Source organism: Pteronotus mesoamericanus, unplaced genomic scaffold (genome assembly GCF_021234165.1).
Source record: "Pteronotus mesoamericanus isolate MK-2021 breed Mesoamerican mustached bat unplaced genomic scaffold, CSHL_Meso_final contig_2, whole genome shotgun sequence".
Taxonomy (NCBI): Eukaryota; Metazoa; Chordata; class Mammalia; order Chiroptera; family Mormoopidae; genus Pteronotus; species Pteronotus mesoamericanus.
This window is the reverse complement of record NW_026555084.1, coordinates 27,299,504-27,326,314: the sequence shown is the minus strand read 5'-3', so window position 1 is coordinate 27,326,314 and position 26,811 is coordinate 27,299,504. Positions and strand designations below refer to the sequence as shown.

The following is a 26,811-nucleotide window of genomic DNA, read 5'->3' as shown; positions in this document are numbered from 1 at the left end:
ATTGCATGCTTATCAAGTATATTTGTTTGCTCAGAAATGTTTGGTGCTCCCAGACCAAAGCTAAGGATGACCACTAATGAAACATGATCTGAGATAATATACCATCAGATAAAATTGTATAACTAAGTGTAAGCTGTAGTTACATTAGAATGTACCAGTCAAGCAGTTTTTATAAATTAATGTTCAAACTAAGAAAGCATGAGTAATTTAAAGGTTAACAAATTTTAAAACAAATTAGGTGAATACACACATAACTTCACAGATTTTATGATATATCTGTAGAATTATCTAGTCAGCATTTTTGTGCATGTAATATTTAAAAAAGGATTAAAAAAAAAAACCATACAGTGATTCTGGGATTCCCTGAATTTTCAGCTGCTGCATTTTCTACTCTACATCTGGCACGTTCTTCTTCCCTTCAGTTTGTGCATTTCCTGTATTCTAAAAAGTAAATAGAAACAGGATCTTAATTGAGGAAATGGCGAGTCTTTGGCTAAGCCACAGAAAAATACTTGTACTTTGCACCTGAAGGTTGTTTCATAAGGCACAGGGAGACTAACGAGCAAGTATTCCTCATTATCATCATGAAACAGAACTGAAGGTAGTTTCTGCATGGACTCTTATCTCTCTTACCTAACGCAGTAGCAGTAATTTAGAGTTTCTTTCTACATCATAGAGTCTATTCAATGCAGATATGTACTACTTCAGGATACATTTAAGATGCCTAAAATGAGTTTAATGTACAACTGGTAAGTGCCTGGATCTGATTAGGTAACTCAAAAACAAGTCAATGACAGAACCAAGAATAAAACAAGTAAGTTGCTATTACTTCTTATTCTCTGGAGCTCTAAAATAGCAAATTACAAAAGAAAAGAAAAGAAACAACCAAAAAACAAACAAACAAAAAAACCCCAACAAATCACCAACTCAAAATTTAGGAAATTTTCTTAATTCTGACATTACTTTATTAAAAGCGTTTGGACTAGCCTTAGATGTACTTTCAGTCACTTGTCAAAACTGCATTTGAGTGGACAGTACAAATAAACTACAACCGTCATTTATGACTTCTAGATATTTCTAATAACTACAACTGTTTCAAGGTCACTCTTAAAAATGTCATCTTTGCAAGGCTTCTACACTATATGAGAAAAGAGATTTTCCCTTCCTATTTACTTTTGTATTTTAAAAATGAACTGTCTTAAGAGTTCCTTTCTTTTTGCACTGGAATGTAATTGTAGTTCAGGGTGGGGTGCAGCCCTCATAGGATGGTGGGACAAGCACATATAGCACATTACTAGCCTGCCCAAACTCAGGAGCCCTAACTTACCCATCATTCAAAAAATGTGCAAATGGTGTGCTGTTCAACGTGCTGTGACTTCAGTAAGTCACCCAAGTTTAAAGCCACCTTTTTACTTTTTATATTGAACTAAAAGATGAGCATTAATGGTTTTCTTGTTCTGCCTAGAACGTTTTTCTTTTCTGCAAAGTAGACTTGTGAATTCCTTTTTATTTTTTTAAAAGATTTTATTTAGTAAGTTTTAGAGAGGGGCAGGGAGGGAGAAAGAAAGGGAGAGAAATATCAATGCGTGGTTGCCTCTTGTGCACCTCCTACTGGGGACCTGGCCTGCAACCCAGCCATGTGCCCTGACTGAGAATTGAACTGGCGACACTTTGGTTTGCAGGCTGGTGCTCAATCCACTGAACCACACCAGCCAGGGTGACTTGTGCATTCTTAATAAGTTCTAGGCCAAGAATAAAATATAAATGTCACTGTGAAAATATATCTAAGTGTCTGATAACTATTTTATTTGAATGTTGTAGAGATTGAACAGACTTAGATAAATGCCTTTTTAAGTAGTTTCAGATCAAAGTTTCTTGATTTTTCTAATTTCTTTCAATTTACTTAATAAATATGTGTTAATTTTATCATGAATAAAAATGTAATCAATTTTATTTAAAAATAAGAAACCAAGATACAAAGTTGATGACCTCACAAAGATCCAGTGAGTGCTCAGCACAATCCCCTTCTCTTAAAAGAATACCTTGCAGGAGTGGTCAACATTTTGGCATCTCTGGGCCACACTGGAAGAAGAGTTGTCTTGGGCCACACATTAAATACACAAACACTTACGAAAACTGATGAGCAAAAAAAAGGTTTTAACTAAAAATACCATTTTGCGTTGGGCCGCATTCACAGCCATCCTGGGCTGCATGCAACCCACGGGCCATGGGCTGGACATCCCTGAGACAGTATTCATTTGCATGTTTGGGGCTTCAAGACTTCTAAATAAAATTCGAGATTCTCTCTGGTGGGTAGGGGCTGGGACATTCCCACAAAATTATCTGATAGCTAGCTGAGAGCAAAAATTTGTGAAAACAGCAGTTGGACAGCAGAGATATGGGAACAAATTGGAGAAAGAACAGGAAGGAAGAGGCTCAAGGCAAATACATCTGTTCTTGTGGCCAGTATAACCATATGATTATCCCATTATTCATTTCCTCTTGCATGGTTTGCTCTCCTGATGTTAGGTGATACACATGACACCCATACTGTTTCCCTGAGCACAGCTTCACTTCAACATTCACATGAGGGCTGGTGTTGACTACTTTCCCCACCCCCCAAAAAAGCTTTAAGAACCTTTAGTAAGTAGTTATTCTAAGAAAATATAGATCTGTTTCTAGAGCTCAAAGATTACAGAATTTTGAATTTTATATAACTTTTCAATAATAATAACTAAATTTACACACCAAGTGAAGGGTTCTAAACAGCATTCCTTATAGTAAAAGCTGTAAACAAATAAGTGTTACCTCTTGTTTCTCTTCATTTTGATCCACATTAAGTAAAGTTGGTATTTTAGATGAATCTGTTTTCTTTGAGGGATCTGTTTTCTTTGAGTCCCTCTTTGGCACTTTTATCTGTTTAACTTTTGCAAAAATATATACAATGACAACTTGTTATTCTTACATTGAAATTTTACTTTCCTTTTTAAGAATTTCAAATGGAAATTCTGATATCCACTTAAGTCAGTTTCTCACTTTATTATAAAGGAACTGAACAAATCATGAGTTGTAATGGCAAAATGTACCAATCATAAATTATTTGTTTTATGACTTTATAAAAAATCTAGAAGACATTTATTTTAATTTATTTATTTTGACTGATTGATTTGAGAGAGAGACAGAAACACTGATTTGGTGTTCCACTTATTTATGCATTCACTGGCTGATTCTTTTATTGGCCCTGACCGGGGATCAAACTGGCAACCATGGTGTGTTAGGATGACACTCTAACCAATTGACCTACCTGGCCAGGTGACATTTATTTTTTAATTCTTTGACTTTGGTTCCTGAAATCTGAAAGAATATTATATTCAAAACTGATAGTGTAGACTGAGGGGGAAAACATTATCAGATAACATTTCATTAGGCTTTTCTTGGTGCAGTGGTGTCTTGCGTGTTGGTGTGGGTGAGGGGAGTAGGCCGTGCTCATAAAAGGGGTCCGCCCGAGCCCTGTTAACAGGTGCACATGAACAGCAGCTAGCAAATAATATCGTATGCAGTTCTTCTAAAAAGTGTCATATCACATAGATGAATTAAATGGTTAATAACAATTACATTAAGATTACATTTTTATATTCACTATTTTGAGGTCCTAACATGGAAGGTTTGTCACTGTGAGCTCAATAATCACATTTACTTGTTTTTTTAATACAATAATAAATATTCTAGGCTTTATTACACTAACTTTATCAAAATTATGTATATTTGGGACTTTAAAATCTTCATTGATTTATTGAAGAAAATTAATAAATTTGATTATTTATTTTAAAGAAATAAAGGGGATCAAGTAATTCCTCTTGAACTGTACAAGTACTATAGTCTTGCTATTGTATTAACTTTTCACAAGGTGTCACTGTTCTTCAAAGAAACATAACATTTACTCAGCCAAAAATGAGTTTCATTTGAAGAAATCAATACATGCTATAAATTTTAATCTACTAAATCGTTGGTTTCTTGAAGCACATATATAATTCCTGACTTTATATGGGCAAATAATCATGGAGAAACATAGGAAGTTGATTCGCTCCAGGTCACAAAATAAACCAAAACCACCTTCTTCAAATACTATTTTAAACATTTCAACAATACTGAACTAATGAAAAATTTACCTCTTAAAGTTTTCTTAATCTTTCTTTAAAATTTTCTCTTTTAAGTCTCACCCTTTATTAAACTATGGAAAAAAGTTCTTATCTCCTGAAAATATTTTTTGTAGTAATTTACTATTTTCTACCAAAATCACATTATAAAATGTAAATTAAGCCCTGGCTGGTGTGGCTCAGTGGATTGAGCACTGGCCTGAGAACCAAAGGGTTGCCAGTTTGATTCCCCATCAGGGCACTTGCCTGGGTTGCAGGCCAGGTTCACTGTAGGGGGCATGTGAGAGGCAACCACACATTGATGTTTCTCTCCCTCTCTTTCTCCCTCCCTTCCCCACTCTCTAAAACTAAATAAAATCTTTTAAAAAAATGCAAGTTATATTACAAAAAATGGTTTTGTGAAAGACAACATCTGGAGACTTGTAATGCTATGCAACAGGTATGTACCTTCCATTCTTTTCATCTCTTTTGACTGTATTATGAAAGGCAATTCTGGGAAGTGGAATTCTTTCCTGTCAGGTCTGGAAAAATTCAGCTTTCTTTTGTTTCCATTTGCCATTTGGTCACTTTGAGCTGTACGCTCACTAAATATACCCTTCTCCATTTGGCTCTAAACAAACAAATAAACCAGAGTTAATTCAAAAACAGAAGTGTAACTACTGAACAACAAGCTTAGAATTGTTAGCCATTTGGATGGTATAAGATAGGCATAACAATGCCTAGTAGAATAGAATACAAATAAACATATAAACCAAATTAAAGTTCAATAAGGGTTTCATAAAGTAAATTTTTTATTATTTATTTGTTTATTTTTTAATCCTCATCTGATATGTTTTTATTGATTTTAGAGAGGAAGGGGGAGAAAGCGAGAAAGAGAGAAAGAGAGAGATCGATGTGAGAAACATTGATCACTTGCCTCCCATGTATGCCCCAACTGGGAAGTGAACCCACAACCTAGGCATGTGCCCTGACTAGGAATCAAACTGGAAACCTTTTGGTGCACAGGACAATGCTCCAACCGAGCCACCTAACCATGGCAACAAACTTATTTTTTTTAGCATATTGAATTCTGAGAATGAAAGTCTTGATCATGAGAACCGTAATCTTAACTTTTAATTTTTAATCATATTCCCTACACTCTCACTTTAAACAAATTGCTTCAATGCATTTTATTGATAATTTATTTTTCTATTTACAAAATGCACTGGGCGCTAGGAAAACCCAAAAGAAAAAAATTACCTGTGAACACAGCACTCTGGAAAACCTTTTATGTTACCTGTTTTTGCTCATTTAACAACGTATGATAAAAACATTCCTGTGTTAACTGAGCTGCCTGGCTTCAGGGAAAGGGCTGGAGAGGCAGCCTTCACTCCAACAGAAGTGCAGGCAGAGTCCATTGTTCCTTTGCTGAGCCCTTTCCGCACAGAGCCCGCAGGCTGGATCCATATCTGAGTCTCTGTTAGTCTGGACAACACTGTTGCCAGGGCCCTGGTGATTCCTTGAGACCCTACCCCACCTAACTTGTAAGACCACTCAAGCCACTTCCAGTGGCTTTTTCTTACAAGTGGCCTCTCTTGGCTTATGCTTTGGACTTTCATAAAATCTCTCAAAGAAACAGCATCTGGTCCCTTCTTTTTTCAAAAGAAGCAGCATTTGTATCTCTGACAAAGTGGCCCCAGGCCTAGCACTAGCAGCAGCCAGCCTTGGTTCACAGCTTGGCCTCTCCCAGGCACCTCTAAGCCCAACATAAGCAGCAGCCATCTGCAGATTGTTCTGTAGCTCATGCCAGGTGGCCCCAGGCAGGGCACAGGCAGTGGATGACCTTGTGCATCCCAGGAGACCCCAGAATAGCCAGTGCACCCAGAAGACAGCTTCAGACCATGCAGGATTACAACCTAACCACCTCCATGAGCAATGCACTCAAGGGGCAGATTTGGTGAGCACCAAAGCCCCACTGAAGCAAGTCCTTGCTTTAGCTGCAGCTGGTCCTCACAGCTGAATGACCCGAGGTGGGTTGTGTAAAACCCTCCCAGTGACATAACAACAGCAATCAAGGCTCAGCTACAATAGGACAGTTCATACAGCACATATGGAGGTTGCATCTGGAGTACCCACCTTGGGTGACAGGAGGCTGTGCCACTGGGCCCTATAGGACACCTACTACATAAGGCCTCTCTACCAAGTCCAGGAGATGTAGAATATCCACCTAGTACATAGAATCAAACACAGGGGAAGCAGCCAAAATGAGGAGACAAAGAAACAAGTCCCAAATGAAAGAACAGGAGAAATCTCCAGAAAAAGAACTAAATGAAATGGAGGCAAACAAACTACCAAATACAGAGTTCAAAACAATGGTTATAAGGATGCTCAAGGAACTTAGTGAGAACTTCAACAGAATAAGAAAGGACATGGAAACCATTAAAAAAAGTGCCAGTGAGAAATGAAAGATACACTAACTGAAATGGATAAAAAATTATAGGGAATCAACAGTAGATGAGGCGGAGAATCAAATCAGCAACTTGGAATATAAGGAATCAGAAAACACCCAATCAGAATAGCAAAAAAAAAAAAAAAGGAATATTTTAAAAATGAGGATAGCGTAAGGAGCCTCTGGGACAACTTCAAGTGTACCAACATTAGCATCATGATGATGGAAAACTTCTCTAACCTGGAGAAATAGACATATAAGTCCAAGAAGCATAGAGAGTCTTAAATGAGGTGAACCAAAAGAGGCCCATGTCAGGACGTATCATAATTAAAATGCAAAAGGTTAAAGACAAAGAAAGAATTTTAAAAGCAGCAAGAAAAAACCAGTTAGTTACCTACAAGGGAGCTCCCATGAGACTGTCAGCTGATTTCTCATCATAAACTTTGCAGGCCAGAAGGGATTGGTATGAATTATTCAAATTGATGAAAAGCAAGGACCTACAACCAAGATTACTCTACCCAGCAAAGCTATGATTTAGAATCAAAGGAGAGAATAACAGCTTCCCCGACAAAAAAAGACTAAAGGAGTTCACCACCACCAAACCAATATTACAAAAAATGTTAAAGGGTCTCTCTCTTCTTTTTTTTTTTTTTCCCAATCCTCACCTGAAGATATGTCTATTGATTTTAGAAAGAGTGGAAGGGGGAAAGAGGGAGAGAGAAACATCAATGTGAAAGAGAAACATTGATCAGTTGCCTCCCATATGTGCTCCAACCAATGATTGAACTCACAACCTAGGTAGGAATCCTGACTGGTAATCAGACCTGCAACCTTTTGGTGTATGGGACAGCACTCCAATCAACTGAGTCATCCAACCATGGCAAAGGGTCTCAAAGAAGAAGGAGGAGGAGGAGGAGGAGGAGGAGGAGGAGGAGGAGAAGGAGAAGAAGGAGAAGGAGAAGAAGGAGAAGGAGTCTGCGGCCATACCATCCTGAACGCGTCCGATCTCATCTGATCTCAGAAGCTAAGCAGGGTCAGGCCTGGTTAGTACTTGGATGACAGGAGCAGGGGGAGGTGGGGGAAGAGGGGGAGGAGGGGGAGGGGGAGGGGGGAGGGGAGGGGGAGGGAGGGGGAGGGGAGGAGAAATATAAATAATACTATGGCAATAAATACATATTTATTAATAAGTACTTTAAATGCAAATGGATTAAATGCTCAAATCAAAAGACGTGGTGACGGATTGGATAACAAAATAAGACCCTCACATGCGCTGTCTACAAGATTCATTTTAGACTGAAAGACATAGGCTGAAAATACAGGGATGGAAAAGATGTTGCATGAAAATAAAATTAAACAAACAAAAAAAACCTGAGATACCAATACTTATACCAGAAAAAATAGACTTTAAAACAAAGGCTATAACAAGAGACAAAGAAGGACCCAGCAACTCCACTTCTGGGTATTTATCTGAACAAACCCAAAATCAAATCAAAAAGACATACAAGGTCTGTCCAGAAGGTATCCAACCATGTAATATGAAAAATAAAGACATTTATTGAAGAAGATACAAGACACAAGAAACACTATACATAGGACAATGATGCCTCAGTCCTTGGGCTCTGTCTGGTGTGGCTCAGTGGATTGAGCACTGGCCTGCAAATCAAAGGGTCGCTGGTCCAATTCCCAATTAGGGCACATGCCTGGGTTGCAGGCCAGGTCCCCAGTGGAGGGTGCTCAAGAGGCAACCACACATTGATGTTTCTCTCCCTCTCTTCCTCCCTCCCTTCCCCTCTCTCTAAAAATAAATAAAAAAAATCTTAAAAAAAAATTAGGCGCCTTGGAACCTCGCACAGTTTTCCCAATTGCCATCAGCTTCCCTGTCATATTTTCCTAAATCTCATTGAAGGTCTGAAATCTCTTCCTTTTCAAAGGCAATTCTAGTTTTGGAAAAGGCCAGAAGTCACAGGGTGCCAAATCTGGGCTGTAGGGGAGATGAGTCACCTGAGTAATTAGATGTTTCATCAAAAAACTCTGCACGAGATGTGGTACGTGAGCAGGAGCATTGTTGGGATGAAGCCGCCCATCACCAGTAGCCCACAGCTGCAGCCTTTTGAATCACCCAAATAGTTTCCGAAGAGGAATGTTCAAGCTTTAATGCAAAATTGGATGCAGGTCCATTGCTCTACTCACTCAGTCATTTGGAATATGACGGCCACACAGTACACATGCTCACTCAACAGCATCTTCTGTTCCCACTGACTAGTGAAATCATCACTGTTTCTGCATGTGCATTCCAGTTCCCTCTCCTTGGCTGCCAGGTTACATTGATGTCATACAAACTGTTCTAATTATATTAACAATGGCTGGACTTTTTCCGGACAGACTTCACATACATCCATATGTTTATTGCAGCATTATTTACAATAGCTAAGATATGGAAGCAACCTAAGTGTCCAGCAATAGACAAATGGATAAAAAAGAAGTTGGGCATATTTACGATGGAAAGCAATTTGGACATAAAAAAGGAATCTTGACATCTGTGGCAACATGGATAGATCTAAAGGGTTTTGTGTTAGATGAAATAAGTCACACACAGAAAGACAAGTTCCAGATGATTTCACTTATATGTGGAATTTATAAAACAAAATAGACAAACAGAATAGAGGCAAACTCACATACGTGGGGAGCATTTTGGTGGTTGTGAGGTGGGAGGGGTTGGGAGGATGGGTGAAAGAGATGGATTTCTAAAGTGCAAATTGGTGGTTGCAGAATGGTCACGGGGATGTAGAGCGCAGCGCAGAGAATATAGTCAGTAATACTGTACTAACTGTACATGGTGTTTGATGGGTGCTGGGTTTATTGGGGTGATCACTTTGTAGGTTATATAAATGTCTAATCATGGTGTGGTACACCTGAAGGTAATAATATTGTACTTAACTTTAGTTTAAAAAGAAAAAGAAAAAAAAACTTTCCTAGGTTAATGAATAATCTTCCAAAAAGTAATATATAGTATCTCACTGTGTAGATATACTCTAATGTACTTAACAAGTCACTTGCTCTTGGGCAAATTTGTCTTCTCAGTTTTTTATTATTATAAATAACACTGTGGTTCAATTTTGAATAAACTACTTTCCTATGTAAGAAAACAAGGGAATGAACTACACTGATTATTTTTTTCTAGTGAAAAGTAAAATGTATCTATTTGGCAGTTGCTTTAATCTATAGAGGAATATACTGAAAACATTGTTTTGGAGGTGAAAAACCAAAAAGTCTTGTGACTTTTAAAGGTGAAAATCTTAACTTACCGCCCCCCTCCAAATAACACACTGAATACACAAATCAAGTTCAAAGAAATTAACTAAAATTATGAAGGCAATAAGGGAATGGTGGCCTATTTTCATCTCGGGGGGGGGTGGGGGAGGAAATTAGCACCCCAGAGATGGAGAAAAGGATGAGGGGGCAGTTAGGGGGGCAATGCTGAAAGAGGCTGTATTTCAGTGACTAGCTTCTGGCCTTACTTGAGTGGGAACTGTATCTTCTTGCCTGCTATTAGCTGTAACTTGTCCAATAGATTGTGAAGTACGTCTTTTTTTTGCTCTCTCGGTTAACCTATTATTTAAAAACAAATGAGACGCTATTAGAACTTCTTAGAAGTGCTCCTGTTTTAGCTTCAGTAATGAGTAAGTTATACTATAGAAGTTTACTGTTTGAACACTGGGTGCCAAAATGCAGCTGCCAGTCCTTAAGTGCCAGTAGCTCTAAATAGAGAGGTGAAAACAAAGCAGAAAACAACTCCCCCACAGCTAACATCAGTGGAAACAACCATGTTACAGGGTTACTCCAGCTGGCCAACTTGGTCCCTTCTATCTGATCTGAGCCTGGATCTCTTAATTACTGGGTTTCTGAATTTCTGAGCTTGCTGTCCCAACCTGGTTTACAACCATGGTTATTGCAACAATGGTTTTTGGGTCATCTCAAGAACAATTGAGGACAACAATTTAAAAAAAAGAGGAAAGAAACTTTTACTTAATCCCTGCCCCCCCCCCCCAAAGAACAGTTGAGCTCTTGCTGTCTGTAACCTGCTGTACCTTTCGAATGACGCAGACATGTCCCCTTGCCCACCTCTGCAGAGCACTAAGTTTCACAACTTATAACCCAAGTCAGCCCGCTAGGATCCGCTTGGGGTAATGGACTTGGTCTCCTTCCTCACCTAGATACATGGCAGTTTCCCTAAATTTAGAACTGGCCTCAATGCCTCACTCAACAGACCCTTGCCACCCATCACACTGCCTTTGATTAACAGACTCACCCACTGTTCTCTCAATCTGTGTCAGCAGCTAAAACTAAAACGAGCCCAATATGTTGTTTTCCTCCAAAAGTTTTGACGTTGAAAGACTGTTTGACTATTAAAGATTACTTTCAACTATCTTCTTTCCATTTAGGGAATTGGCTATGATATGGAAATAAAGCTTACTTTGTTTTACCAAGACACAGCAGTACCAGAACTTAGGTCACATCACCTTTTTCTCTCCAAATGAAAAAAAATTTTTTCTAAGTTTTTTTTTTTTAATTGAGGTTTTCCCAAAAGGCATTAGCAAAAAATTTAATGTCTATATAGCCAAGAAAAGTTCATTTCTTTTGCAACATTGATAAGAAGGACTAAGTAATGACCCATTGTATGATTATAATTTCAGTATATCTACAAATTCAGTTTATGTACAGGCACTATGAACCCGATTGTTTGAAATACCATTATATAGGAACATTGTATTTTTTTAAATTTTATTTATTTATTTTTTCAAATACATTTGTCTCTGCCTTTCCCCCACCACTTTCCCTTGCCCCCTCCCTCCCTCCTTCCCTCCCTCCCTCAACTCTTCCCCTTTGGTTTTGTCCATGAGTCCTTGCTATATGAACATTGTATTTCTTAGGTCCATTTCCTTCTGTTTCTTTTCTGTCAGAACTCACCTTGAGTTGGAATGGGAGAGATTTGTATTGTGATTGGAAGCCATCAAATTATTGCCAGTTAGGTTGATAGGCGGCATCATCATACTGCCTCCAACATGTAGGTGGTCTTTCATGACATTAGAGTTAGTGCTGGGATTGGCAGGGTTTGGTGGTTCATTGATTACAAGTTTTGTATCTTGAGACACAGTATAAGCATTTTTAGTTGCCTCTTGTTGACAATGTCCACTTTCATACTCTGTCTTTTTTGGTTCTAAGATATTTCCTCCTTTGACTTTAATAATTCTGACTCTGATTTCCTTGGGCTTTTTCTCTTTTTCCATTTCCTAGAATAGATATATCCAAAATCTGAGTCAGAAGAATGATAATTTTTATCATGAGAGTGCTAACTATAAAACAGTTACTGGTTAAAAAAGAAAACTAGTTTTTACCTTTCCCAAAAGTGAAGAACTTAGCAGTGTATTAGTATAAATTGTTTTTCGTTCATCTTTCATAAATTCATTTTCTTTAGAGTTCTCTTTTGGCTTTATAAATGAATTGACTTTTGCTTCTTGTAGTAATTTAGCTCTTAGTTCCGGTATAAATCTGATAAAACAAGCAATATCAACCAATAATCTTTTTTATTTATATAGAGTATTTTATCTTTAATAGATCTTTTAATCAATTAATTTACATTTCAGCCACAGCATAAATAAGTAGTCAATAATGCATGTCAAGAAACAGCCCAATATTTACCTAATACAAATTGCTTCCTGGTAAAGATACATCTTTCAATTTTGCCATCGGAATATACTATGTAAAACTACAAAGTAGACATATAGGAATTCGATTCCTTTTATGATACAAACGTTACTCAGTAAAAGTATTTCTTTTAAATTTTGATAAATATATTACTCTTTTCAAGGAAGATTCAGGCCACTTTGTCCTTTTTTGTGGTTCTTTTAAGTAACAGTACTTAAAAGATGAACTAACTAGTTTCTGAAATCTTACTCTGGAAATATATTTTCAGTACAAAATGTAACAAAACATCAATATTTAAAGGAGATTGTTTTGGTTTCAGTTTGACTTTCTTTTTTTAAGTTATTTATTTTTGAATATACATAAAATCTATTCATATGGCTCAAAATTCAAAAGACTACATTGAAAAGTCTCCTTTCCACACCTGTCCCTGAGATGCACAGTTCCCTTCCTTGAAGCCGTATTGCTGTCGGTTTGGGGAAGTTTTAAAGTATCTGTCCGTGAATAAACTCATCCCCAGTTCAGTCCCATCTTGCCAGTGCTATGCAGAGGACATGTCTAGTAAACGGTAGTGTGAGGAGGTGAAGAAAATAAGTGGTATGATTGCTTTGGCTGAATGAGAAAATGTCACGCTTCTGTCAAAACTCCCTTGCACTGCAGAAGGTTCACAAAAGGAAGAGTCCTCTTACCAAAGGAAAAGGTCTTCCTCAAACATATTCTGAGGGTTCAACAATTGGAACTCAGGAACTTTCACCCATACTAGTAAAATCTGAATATCTAAATACACAGGAGATATCGACTTAGTCTTTGTAGAGTTTATATAAAACAACTTATTCATTCAACAACTAGGCACTTTTCATTAACGGCGCTTAAATATATCTTCTCATTCTTTTGTTTTAGATTAAAATTCCTTAAATGTCTGAAGTCCTATCATAGTCACTCTCAAGGATTCCCTTTTCTTTGCCTTTTCTATTTTGGTCTCTCTTCAGTGGCAGTTCCTAGACTTTTCCATGCCTGATCTTAGCTCCATCACATTTTTCATTGATGTCCACGGTTCTGACCTCACATCTAAAGGCCAACAGACTGGTTCTTCAATCAGTGAGAAACTTTTCCTATTTCTTTCAAAGTCCAAATAGAAAGTGGTGTTCTTTTTTTTAAAAAAAATAGCTGATTTACATCTATGTATATTATAAATATGCATATATGTGTGTATATATATAAATGCGGGAAACAGAACAGCTGTGAGAGGCTTGGTCCATGTCTTTAGGGAACTTCCAATTTGGTGGAGAGAAAAAAAACAATAGCCACTGCAAGAGAGAATAAGTAAAGCAGAGAAAAAAATCATTTGGGGAAACGAATCTTAATTTTAAGATATAGATTGGAGATGCTATCAAAAGGGGAAAAACCAGGCTATTCTGAGTCAGAGGTCCAAATGGGAATAAAGCTAAAAATTACCAATTATTTAATGTTATCTCTGGCCAATGATGACCATTGAAAATGTGTGTAAAGAGCTTAGCACACATCCAAGGATATAGTAACTGTAATGAATATTAACTGCAATTATTTTTATTTTTAGAATTTTCATCACGATACCTGTAAGTCTACCATACACCTAGTCAACACAGGAACTCAGCAAGTTTTCATTAAATTGAATTTTTCTGTGGTGTATGTAGCAATTCTTGTGCTAGTAAAATTTCCTAACACAAACACCAAAGAATCCACACTCACTCAAAAGGCTTACTTTTCAATAAATCCATCTCTAGTAAAATACTCATGATGCAAAAGATCAGTAGATGATATTCTCTCAGCAGGATCAATTTGTAAACAAGCCTAGAATATGAAAAAAAGGATTCTATAATTAAATAAGCTATTATAGAGCTCTATGAGGCAAAAATTCAATTTGTTTAACCAGTGAAAAAGTAATTAATTACTCAGAGCTAATAGTGTTCATGAAAAGATGGAATTAGAACTCAGGAATTTCTGAGAGTGAGTTCTGACCATTTGTTTCCCTAAGAAATTTGTTCTTGTAAAACACTATTACAGGTTAAATGTCCTATGATTCTAGCCAAATAGGAAGTAAATCTGTTTCTGATAGAATTAGCAGAAATTAATTAACTCCTTTTGACCCTCTTATCAGCCTGGAAGGTGGAAAGTTTATGGATTATCATTTCTATTTTAGAGAGCTAGAAGCATGATTAGATATTTCCCAAACTAGAATTTTCAGTCATATTGTGCAATTTCTAGCAGGGCTCTCGCTATGGTATAATCCAATATTATGGCAAAATCCAATAGAATTGGAACATTTGGTTAGGAAAAATCTATGAGTATACAAGTATAAACCAAAATGTTAATGGTAATTTTTTCTGGATTATGGGAGTTAGGAAAATCTTAACTTCTCTTGTTTGTCATGTATTTTCTACTTTTTCTGTAATCTTTATACATTGTTTATATAATCAAAACTATGAAATAAAAAAAGGAATTAAACTGAAAATGTAATTAACAAATCTGATCCTTAATAAACTCTAGTTCTCTCCAGGTACAAATAAATAATTTTTTTCTTCAAGAAAATAGTCTTTAGATATTACATATTATATGTTTAAATTTCTCTAAATAATAGCACAATTAACACGAACAGCTTATTCAAGGCCCTGCACTCAGAACATTGCCACCATTGCCTCATTTAATTCTCCAGGCCCCCAAAATAAGTACTTTTAAATGTTGTTTTAGCCTTGACCATTGGGAGCTACTTGGTTGAGTTCCATCCTGCAAAGCAAAAGGTTGCCAGTTTGATTCCCAGTCAAGGCACATGCCTGGGTTGCATCTGGTCCCCGGTTGGGGATGTGAGCAACTGACTGATGTTTCTCTCCCTCTCTTTCTCCCTTTCTGTCCTGCTCTCTAAAAATAAATAAATAATCTTTTTAAAAAATCAATGTAAAATATATTGTTTTATAGCCCAGTAAACTGAGGCACTGAGATTAAGGTGACTTGCCCAAGGTTACAGAGCTATTAGTGAGAGAGCTGGGTTTTAAAAGTAGTGTTTGTGATTCTGGAGCCCCTTCTTATGAACACTACAGTACACTTGCTTTGAAATTTAGGTAACAACTACTTCTTTCAAACGCTATATAGTAGAAATAAGATACCTTAGTTGATGCTGAGAAAAGGACATTGGCTGGACAGGGTAAATAGGAACAGCTACTTTTCACAGTAATACTCTCTTATCTTTTGAATTTTGTGCCAAGTATATTGTTATATTTATTACCTCGTTTAAAATGAAATTTAAATTTTGAATTTAAAATTACTATAAAAGGTGCTTTTCCCCTCCAATTCAAGGCGTGCATATATTTTGGCATTGGCATGTCTTCAAGCAGCATTACAGCTGTAGGGGCCAGTGTCTTGCAGACGTCATCAGATAACACTGTACACGGAACAGATCCCCAAGTTGGGTTGGCTGGTTATTAAAAGATGGCAATAAACAAATAAGTCTGTAGGATTTTTCCAGTTTATCCCTAATTATCAGTAAAATTGGGATAACTAAAAATAAGAAACAGGATTATCCTATGGAGCTTTCAGTTCTAATAGTCTGTGAATTTTACTTTCTCTGAGCTAAACAGAAAGACAGGACTATAGTACTTTTAACAGATACCATTACTTTACAAGTCCTTTTAGAATTTCATTGAAGTAATATCATAAAACTGTATTTTACAATTTATACAAACTTCCCAGAAATAAGTCCTTAATCTCTTAACATACATGAACAACATCTGCCAATAATCCATTTAGTTTGGGATACTTTTTTCTTGCATTTTTGGGGTGTTGAACTTGAGGAAGGATCACCCCAGCAAAAACAGGACTCTTGGAAAAGATATTCTGCAAGTGAGGTGTCAAATTGCCTGAAAAGAGAAAAATATGTAAGAAGATAGAAATTAGTCTACAATAAAAATAATCAGCCCTGACCGGTGTGGCTCAGTTGGCTGGGCACTGCTCTACAAAGCAAAAGGCCACCGGTTTGATAACTGGTTGGGGCACATGCCTGGGTTGCAGGCGTGTCCCTGGTAGGGCCGTGTATGGGAGGCAACTCATCAATGTTTCTCTCTCACATCGATGTTTCTCTCCCTCTCTTTCTTCCGCCTTTCCCCTCTCTTTAAAAATGAATAAATAGTATCTTAAAAAAACAATGAAATTGCTATGTGATCTCTATTAAGTTATTAAAAAGAAAGAATAACAATTCACTTTTTTAATTTTTTTAAGTTGAACAAGGAACTATCTGAATATAGCATAAAAAATTGAAGCTTCCCCATTAATCTGTTGATAGCACATAGGCATTAGAGAATGTAAAACAACTAGGTTTATTTTCTTTTCCCAAATATAATACATAATATATGATGCTGTCAGAAAAATAAGATACAGACTTTCACATATTTCCATATGACTATCTAAATGGCTTACCTAGCAAGTATTCATCAACAAAGCCTTACTCAGAACAGCTAACATATTAAAATTATTTAGAAAGAGAAATATTGCAAAGAAAAAACAGGGCTACAGAGAGGTAGCAGAATGGAAAGAACTATAGATAGTGGTGGAGAGAGCTAAGCTCTAGTGCCAGTTTTGCTCTACATCCAGTTTTGTGACCCTGGGCAAATCTCCTCCCTTCCTGTGCCATGGTTTCCTCATCTGTAAAATGAAAAAACTGATCCCACCATCTCTAAGGTTCCTTCTAAAATTAATCTTATATTTTTAGAACTTTAAAGATGACACAAAGTGTGATGCTTTAAGGTTCTGAACTGGATCTTTAATCAATATTTATCCAGATTTCACAGTTTTTATAGTTGTTCGGTGCACTTTCCTCATGGTTCTATAGTGAGGAAATGTTTATGTATAGCTCCTCCACCATGAAAGGGGCTCCTCCAGCACCACATTCACATACACAGACACACACACACACACACAGACACACACACACACACACACACACACACACACACACACACACACACTGAAACTCCATGAGCAAGGCTATCCATGCAAATGCTTGGGTAGTCAAAACTGATAATTAAATTCAGCTTTCATCAAATATATTTTTGATAAGTTATTTAGCTATTTGGTTATCTACTATGGTAAAAAAAATCTTTTTGCAGCAAATAATTGAATTTCTATGTCCAAGCGCTTTTAAAAAGAACGGTACTGGCATAATAACAGACTCATAGATCAATGGAACAGAATAGAGACCCCAGAAAAAACCCCACATCTTTATAGTCAATTAATATTCTGCAGAGGAAGCAAGGTACCATTGCTTTACACAAATGGTGTTGGGAAAATTGGACAGATATGTGCAGAAAAATGGAACTAGACCACCTTCTTACACCACACACAAGGATAAATTCAAAATAGATCAAAGACTTAAATGTTAGACCCGAATCCATAAGAATCCTAAACGGAATCATAGGCAGCAAAATTGTGGACATTACTTGTAGCAAATTTTTATCAGATATATCTCCTCAGGCAAGGGAAACAAAAGAAAAAAAATAAAAGGGATTACATCAAACTAATAAGTTTTTGCACAGCAAAGGAAATCATCAACAAAATAAAAAAACAACCCACAGAATGGGAGAACATATTTGCTGATACATTTGATAAGAGGTTAATATCCAAAATTTATAAAGTACTTACAAAACTCAACACCAAAAAACAAACAACCCAAATAAAAAATGGGTGAAGGACCTGAATAGACAGTTCTCCAAGGAGGACATACAGATGGCCAATAGACATATGAAAAGATGTTCAATGTCACTAGTCATCAGAGAAATGCACATTAAAACCACAGTGAGCTACCATCTCACACTGGTCAGAAAGGCTATCATCAATAATCAACAAACAACAAGTGCTGGCCAGGGTGTGAAGAAAGGGGAACGCTTTTGCACTGTTGGTGGGAACGCAGATTGGTCCAGCCACTGCGGAGAGCAGTATGGAGATCCCTCAAAAAATTACAAATGGCCCTGGCTGGTGTGGCTCAGTGGATTGAGCACCGGCCTGCAAACAGTTCAATTCACAGTCAGGGCACATGCCTGGGTTGCGGGCCAGGTCCCCAGGAGGGGATGAAACATTGATGTTTCTTTCCCTCTTTTTTCTCCCTCCCTTCCCCTCTATAAAAATAAAGAAACTCTTTTTAAAAAACTAAAAATGGATCTGCCTTTTGACCCAGTGATCCCACTTCTGGAAATATATCTGAAGGAACCCAAAACACTAATTCAAAAGAACGTAAGCACCCCAATGTTCATTGCAGTGTTATTTACAATTGCCAAGATATGGAAGCAGCCCAACTGTCCATCAATAGATGAGTATATAAAACAACTATGGGACATTTACACAATGGAATATTACTTGGCCATAAAAAAGAAGAAAGTTTTACCCTTTGCAACAGTATGGATAGATCTGGAGAACATTATGCTAAGTGAAATAAGCCAGTCAGAGAAAGACAAATACCATAATGATTTCACCCATATGCGGAATCTAATGAACAAACTGAACCTGCAAGGAAAATGGAGACGGACTCATAGATGGAGAGCAGGCTGACAGCTAGTCGTGAGGGAGGGACGGGAGGGGGTGGAAGGATTGAGGAAAAAGGCAAAGGGACTCATGGACATGGACAACAGTGTGGTGATTGCTGGGGGGATGGGGGTGTAAGTGGAGTAAAGGGCAATGAAAAAAATACATAAAGATTAAGTAAAATTTAAAAAAGCATCTAAATTAAATATATCATTTAAAAGTCTTCTTTGAGTATGCAAATATTTGTAGAAGCCAACATTTTGAAACAACTTTCAGAAAAATTGAAGATTCCTGCTGTACCATTTTTTCTTATTATCAACCATCAACATATGGCTTAGCTATTTGCATCCTGGCAAAGACAATATTATTTGTAAAAACAGAAGAGAATTCTCTACTTTCTTTATCATCTCAAGGCTTCCATCTGCTGCCATCTATCAAAACAAGATGCTTCTCTGTTCTTATGAGAAAACTAAATTTGAAAATCAAGCAAAATTGATTTGGAAATATTTGTTTTCGGCATTTCACAGTGTATTTCAGTAATACCTACCTACTTTTAAAACAATTTTATGAAGTAAGTCCAAATCAGAGCTGCTAGGGAGAAAGGGATTTCCAGTGGCCATCTCAATGGTCATACAGCCCAAAGCCCAGATATCCACGGGTCTGAAACAGGTAAGAAAAAACCACTTTTTCATGGAGAGATACATAAAATATCTTTTCTAAAAAAACATTAAAAATAAAGTTAAGGACAAAGAAAAAAGAACAATGAAGTAGTATCATTTATAAATTTTCACTGGATCATATACCAACTTTAGGGTATATGCATATATTAAATATCATCACATGTAGCAGCTGAGATAAAAACTAACTAATTCTAAAAGTTTCAGATACTTATGTAAGAACATTTGATAAACGGTTTATGAATTAGAACTGAATTCTAAAATCATCTTGTGTTTAAAAAGTTTATATTAAAAATCTCAAACATTAACAACTTACATTTCATTTATTTATCTTAACACATTGTGAGTCACCCATAATTCAAACTTTTTTTCCATATAACCAGTTTTTTAAAGATAGTTTATATCACTGGAGCTTTTAAATAGATTTAAAAAGATGCCCAACATCACCTTCAGAAGAAATATAAATAAATACTGCCATGAGATCTATTTATCATGCTGGTGAGGCTGTAGAAAGCAAATACTTCCATGTGCTGTTCTGGGAGTGTAAACTTACACACCTTCTTAGAGGGAAAATTGGAAAAAATTTCCGTTGACCAAATAACTCTATTCCTAGAAATTGATCTAAAAATCTACTTGTACATGTGCATGAAGATAAATTGTATAAAAATTTCACAGCAACACTGCAGTAGAAAAGCAACCTAACCACCCATCAGCATGGAAATGGCTATATAAATTTCTGTACAACCACAGACGGAAATATTATTCAGCTGTTAAAAAGGGTGACATAGGTCTATGTGTGCTAATATAAAGTGATCTCTAAGAGTGACTGCTGATGGGTACAAGGTTTCATTTTGAGGTGATGAAAATTTTCTAAAATTGATTGTGTTGATAGTCACACAACTCTGTCAATACACTAAAAACCACTGAATTGTGCACTTTAAATAATTGAATTATATATAGGTACAGGAATTATATCTCAAAAAAGCTGGCATAAAAAAGGCTATGTAAACTAAGTATGTGTACTTTTGCATGATAAAAGTATAAAGAAATGCAAAGTAACTGAAGTCAATATTATGGTTACTTTTGGGGGAAGAGAAAGTGTTGTGATTAGAATAGGGCCCATGGAGGGTCTTCTGGGGCAGCCAGAAAATTTTTATTAAAAGAAATGTTTATTGGTTTTAGAGAAAGAGGAAGGGGGGAAGAGAGAAACAGTGATGTGAGAGAGAAACATTGATTGGTTGCCTCCCATATGCACCCCAACTGGGTCTTGAACCCACAACCTACGTATGTGCCCTGACTGGGAATCAAACCCCAAACCTTTTGGTGTATGGGACCATGCTCCAACCGACTGAGCCACACCAACAACGGCAAAATTCTATTTTTTGATCTGATGGTAAAGCTATACATTTGTTGTGTAGGCTTTTCTGGTATCTGTATTTTGTTTTACAATAAAAATTTAAAGAAAAACAACAAACACTCACAGCCCTGGCCAGGTAGCTAAGTTGGTTAGAGTGTAGCCCTGATACTCCGAGGTTGCAGTACCATTCCCCACATACAAGAATCAAGCATAAATGCATGCATAAATAAGTAGAATAACAAATTGATGTTCCTCTGTTTCTCTCTTGTTCCTTCTTTCCTCTCTAGAATCAATTAAAAAAACACTCATGGGCAAATTTATTTTAAACCCAATGTGAAGCCTCATAGAATCCAAACTTGCCATGTACAAGGCACCAACTTTGGCTCTGTGGAGTACAAGAGATTACACTTCCACTCAAGGAACTGTTCTTTCAGCTAGAAATACTTAAAAAACAATAGTTTGAGTAGAACTAGGTCATATTAAATATTAACTGGCACAAAACTTACAACATACAAGATGGTTTAGGTGGGGATATGATTTAGGGGCAAGGAATAAGGGATTGGGGATGCCCTACTTTTGGACAGCGGGAGAAACATGCACTAGCTTAATCCCAGTGATATATTACATAGAAAAGTTGTTCCTATATAACTCTAGTCTCTTTCCCTATTTTTTGTGGTATTTTTGCTGTACATATGACATCTATTTATGTTATGAACCACATAATACACTGTTAAAATTATTACTTTACAATCTATGATATATTTCCTGAGCCAAAAATAATTCAGCTCCTTCCTATATTCTTTTTGCTGTTATTGGCAAATATACATATAATATATACATTTGTATATTTATAAGCCCAACAATATGTTATGTGTATACTATTTTATATAATTGCCTTTAAAATCAAAGATAAAATAAAGGATAAAAACGTAAATTTATTCTACTGTATTTTGCCATGTATAATGCACACCGGTATATAATGGGCACCCATGTTTTTGGCCCAAACTTGGAGGAAAAAAATCTTTTGTTTTAATTTTTTTAATTCAATTTTTAATTTATTTATATTTAGAAACAAAATCAATTATTGTATTTTCAGGATATTATTTTGCATACAGATATCATTATTGCTTTCTAGAGTTACACTTTTATCGCATAAGTATAAATAAAAGAATTAAAAACATGTATATAGATACAGCATTAGAACTACCCATGTATAATATGCATCCTTATTTTCCCCTCAAAAATTTGGGCAAAAAAGTGCGCATTATACATGGCAAAATACGGTATCTTTTATAGGAACATAAGTACTTTCACTTGTGCTCATTGCTTTTCTTGTGGCTTCAAATTACCCTCTGGGGTCACTTCTTTTCAGCCTGAATCACTTCCTTTAGTAACTCCTGTTAGACAGGAGTGTTATCAACAAATTCTCTCAGTTTTATTTATTTGGGAGAGTCTTTATTTCACTTTCACTTTTGTAGGATAAATTTGCTGGATATAGGAGTTTTGGTTAGTAATTTTTTTCTTTAGGTATTTTGAATATGTTGTACCACTACTTTCTGGCCTACATTGTTTCTACTGAGAAGCTAGCTGTTATTTTTAGGAAAGTGCCTCTGTAAGTAAAGAATTACTTTTTTCTTGCTGTTTTTAAGATTTTCTTCTTGTTTTTAACTTTGGGCATTTTTACTATGTTATATCTGTTTGTGGCGCTCTTTATCTTACTTGGAGTTTGTTGTTTTTCAATAAATCTGGACTATTTTCATTCATTATGTCATTTCATTCTAATATTTTTTCCTCTCCTTCTGGTACTCACGTGTGTGTGTGTGTGTGTGTGTGTGTGTTTAAAGATTTTATTTATTTTTAGAGAGAGGGGAAAGGACGAAGAGAGAGAGAGAAACATTGATGTGAGAGAGAAATATCAATGGGCTGCCTCTTGCGTGTACTCCAACAGGGGACTGAAGCTGCAATCTAGGCATGTGCTCTGACTGGGAATCAAATGAGTGACCTTTTGATTTGCAGGATGATGCTCAACCAACTGAGCCATTGGGTCAGGGCTCACGTCTGTGTATGCTGGTATGCTTAATGGTGTCCTGTGTTTCTCTGAGGCTCTGTTATTTTTTTCTCTCTATTTGTTGGCTTGAGGAATCTCTATTGATCTATCTTCAAGCAAACAAGCTTTTTTTTTCCTGCCTGTTCAAATGTGTTGAGCCCCTCTAGTGAATTTTATTTCAGATATTGTACTTTTCAAACCCAGAATTTCCACTTGGTTCTTTTTATTTTCTTTTTTTTAATTCTTACCTGATGATATATTTATTGATTTTAGAGAAAGAGGAATTTAAGTTACATCATGAAGAGAGGATAAAACTGGGACATAGAGAGATTTTATGGAAGGTACATTTATTGAGAATTCACTATATTTTAATGTTTTTTATTCATTAAATCATTTAATCCTCACAACAAATCTATGAAGCTGGTTCTATTATTATTCCCATTACACAGATATAGTAACTGAAGCAGAGAGATGGCCTGCATAGGGCCTCAGTGGTAAGCACAGAAAAGGAACTATGGGGTGACTTCAGGGAAATTAGTTTACCTTCCTATGCCTCAGTGTCCTCTTATTTAAAATGAGGATGACAATAGAACCACTTTTATCACAGGGTTATTGTGAAAGTTAAGTGACGTAATGCATGTAAAGCATTTAGAACAATTTCTGACAAAAAATACTCATTAATATTAGATATTATATATAAAAATGGAATAATGATTTCTAGAAAAAGCATGCAAGAATTATCCCTCCTTTCATCTCTTTCTTTAATTAAAAAATATTTATTTATTTTTACAGAGAGGGGAAGTAGGGGGAGAAAGAAAGGGAGAGAAACATTGATGTGCGAGATCAACATGGATTGGCTGCTTCTTGCATGCCCCCACCTCGGGACCTGGCCCATGACCCAGGCATGTGCCCTGACCAGGAATCCAACCAGCGACCTTTTGCTTTGCAGGACAATGCCCAATCCACTGAGCCATGCCAGTCAGGGCCCTCCCTCCATATCTTAAGTTGTATTCACTGTACAACTTGGTACCTTTATGCTCTTTCACATTCATTGTATATTCATTTGTATATTGAATATATTCACATTCATTTGTATATTAGGTTGTTGTTTCATGTGCTGGATCTGTTTCACAATAAACTGAAACCCTGCTACTTTTGGAGGCATCTAGAACAGTATAATTTAAAAATTACTTGTCAGTCTTTGCAAAGAGAATGCCATATTCCAGAAAATGGGAAACTTGGCATTTCCTATAGTAACACCAGCAGAGTGAGGTAAATGGTCTTTAAAATTTTTGCAGAATGTAGAAGCTAAAGAGAAGCAGAGAAGGCAACTCTGTCAAGGATGGGGCACTAAAGCAAGTGTGGGTACAGCCTGAGGGGTCTGCACAGGTCTCCTGGGGCTGGCGCCATTCAACCCCAGCGGGCAAGTATGGCAGCATCAATAGCCAGCAGGGCAGGTGCCTGTGGGGTCTCTCTGTTCTATGTAGAGGTGCCCCTTTCTTAACTCCAACTCAGATGCAGAAGGCAGGGGGTGTCAGTATTAGGGGGGACAGATTCACCAAGAGAAAAACAGAGATTGATAGGAAAGGCCAGGAAGATCCCAAAATATACATACTTTCCATAAGAGGTATCTTTTAATACTAATTCTGGAGCTCTATACCAGCGTGTGGCCACATAGTCGGTATAAATGTCCCCAGGAGCTGCTAGTGTTCGTGCAAATCCGAAATCACAGAGTTTAGTAATTCCTGACTGGGATACTAAAATATTTTCAGGTTTTATATCTCGATGAATAATCTAAAAAACAAACAGAAGAGGAAATACATTAAGATGAGGTTTCATTGCCTAGAGAATCTCAAAAATTTTACAGAGAAAATCTAGCTAATGAAGACAGTAAAGCTATTTGCTTACCACATGCAAAGGTTTAACAACACAATGCAAAAGCTAAAGTTACATATTTTCAATTCTTGCTGCATACATCATCTCAAAACGAAAGAAAATCAAGAAAACAAGCATAGACCCTGGCTGGATAGTTCAGTTGGTGACAGCATTGTCCTGATACGCCAAGGTTGCAAGTTTGATCCCTCGTCAGAGCACATAAGAGATTCAACCAATAAGTGCATAAATAAGTGGAACAACAAATCGATATTTTCCTCTCTCTCTCTCAAAAAAGGAAAATTTTAAAAAGAAAACAAGTATAAGACTAAAGAGGTAAATCTCATTCCTAAAAGGAAAAGAAATCAAAAGAACTTAATGAAAAAAGTCTAGCTTTTCCTTTAACCCCATGACACATCCCAGGGACTGCCCTTTCTCTCATTTCCTTCACAGCTGAACCTGTGGGAACGCCATCATTACTCATTCTTCACTTTATGGCCACTCATTCACGTCGAAAAGTAATGTAACCTGTTTTCGGCTGCAACGCTCCATTAAATGGCCCGAGCCAAAGTCATCAATAACTTAATTTTTGCTACATCCAAATGGATACCCCTCAATACATTTCTTACTTGGTATCTTAGTGTAAAAATGTTGCCAACCACTCCTCCATAACTGATTTCCGGGACCTAAAATTCTTCCAGGCTCTTTCTATCTCTGCCGCAGTTCTCTGTCCCTTAAAGGCAGGGTTCTGGTCTTGGGCTTTCTTTTCTCATACATCATGCTTCCCGGGCAATCTCATCTGCTTTTTTTTTTTTTTCCACTTGGTTATGGGGACACCATACTCTTGGGCTTCATCTCACCTGTTGGCTACTCCATCTCAATCTCATCTACTTTTATAACTTTAGTAACTATCCATATGCTGATGATTTCCAAATTTCTATGTCTAATTTCTATTTCTAGACATTTCTCCTGGTTTCCACAAGAAGTGGAACTCTGTAAGAAGTCCCACTTAGCAAATCCAAAACTAAATGCATCATCTCCTCCAAACTTACTTATGTTCGACAGTCCTTTAGCACAGTGAATGGAACCAACAATGACCCATGTCTCAAGCCAGAAATCAAGCTCCCATATACTCTTAACCTATATCCTTCTCTCCCTAGTTTAAGTCCCCTCAGCTATGGTATTAACTGGTCTCCCTGGATTCACTCTGACCCCCTCCAATCCACTGTCCATAATGAAGTCAAAGTACTATTTTAATATCACATGTGATCATGTCACTTCTCTGTTTAAAATCCTTCAAGGATTTCCTGCCCTACATGACAAATTTGAAGCTCTTTAAAATGGCTAGTAAAGCCTTGTACAGTTTTAACCCAGCTCACCTCCTCAAATTTCTCAACCTCTTTTCCTGGAATATTAGTTTCCCATTTTCCCAGATTTTGTCTCACCTGTGCATTTGTTGATGCTGTTTCAACTGCCTGGTCAACTATTTCCTCAGGTCTCAGCTTAGATGTTTGCATTAGATGTTCTTTCTATTTGTTCTCACATCATTCCGCACTTCCCCATCACAGTATTTGTCAGGCTATATTAATTGCCTGTTTACTTGTTTGTGACTCCCACCAGACCTTAAGCTCCATGAGGGCAAGATGTACATCTTGTTTAAGCTATATTCCCACTGTCCAGTACAGTGCCTAATACAAAGAAGGCATTTTAAAACTTTATCAAATGAATGAAGTATGTTCTCATCACTGGAAAAGTATCATAGCACAAGTGAAAATATTTCAGTGGCAGAAATCTGGGCTCTTTCCTTGTTTATATAACTTCTATGACTTTGGGATTAGCTCTTGTTCTGCCTCAGTTTCCCTCCACAAGTGGCCAAAATTTAACTTAGGGTAATAACCCATATTAAAGGTGCAATCTATACAACTATATTGATCTATTTTTATTTCCAGAAGTTTTACTGAGTGATTACTATATGCCAGCGACTATTCCAAAATCTGAGGACATAATGTGAACAAAAAGAGACCTGC

The 26,811-nt window shown here is 36.7% G+C and overlaps 1 protein-coding gene across 1 annotated transcript in view; it reads right to left on the bottom strand.

Moving 5' to 3' along the window:
• Window positions 1–387: 387 nt before the first annotated feature.
• The window catches only part of CDKL3 (cyclin dependent kinase like 3), a 36,726-nt gene continuing 10,302 nt past the window's right edge, over window positions 388–26,811 (bottom strand). Inside the window, exons 3-12 of the mRNA XM_054567983.1 lie at window positions 24,528–24,706; window positions 19,379–19,491; window positions 16,039–16,178; window positions 14,030–14,118; window positions 11,982–12,135; window positions 11,554–11,876; window positions 10,104–10,194; window positions 4,605–4,767; window positions 2,809–2,924; window positions 388–441 (exon numbers count right to left, since the gene is read on the bottom strand). Coding sequence (XP_054423958.1) covers window positions 388–441; window positions 2,809–2,924; window positions 4,605–4,767; window positions 10,104–10,194; window positions 11,554–11,876; window positions 11,982–12,135; window positions 14,030–14,118; window positions 16,039–16,178; window positions 19,379–19,491; window positions 24,528–24,706 — 1,422 coding nt within the window. The remainder of the gene's footprint in view (window positions 442–2,808; window positions 2,925–4,604; window positions 4,768–10,103; window positions 10,195–11,553; window positions 11,877–11,981; window positions 12,136–14,029; window positions 14,119–16,038; window positions 16,179–19,378; window positions 19,492–24,527; window positions 24,707–26,811) is intronic.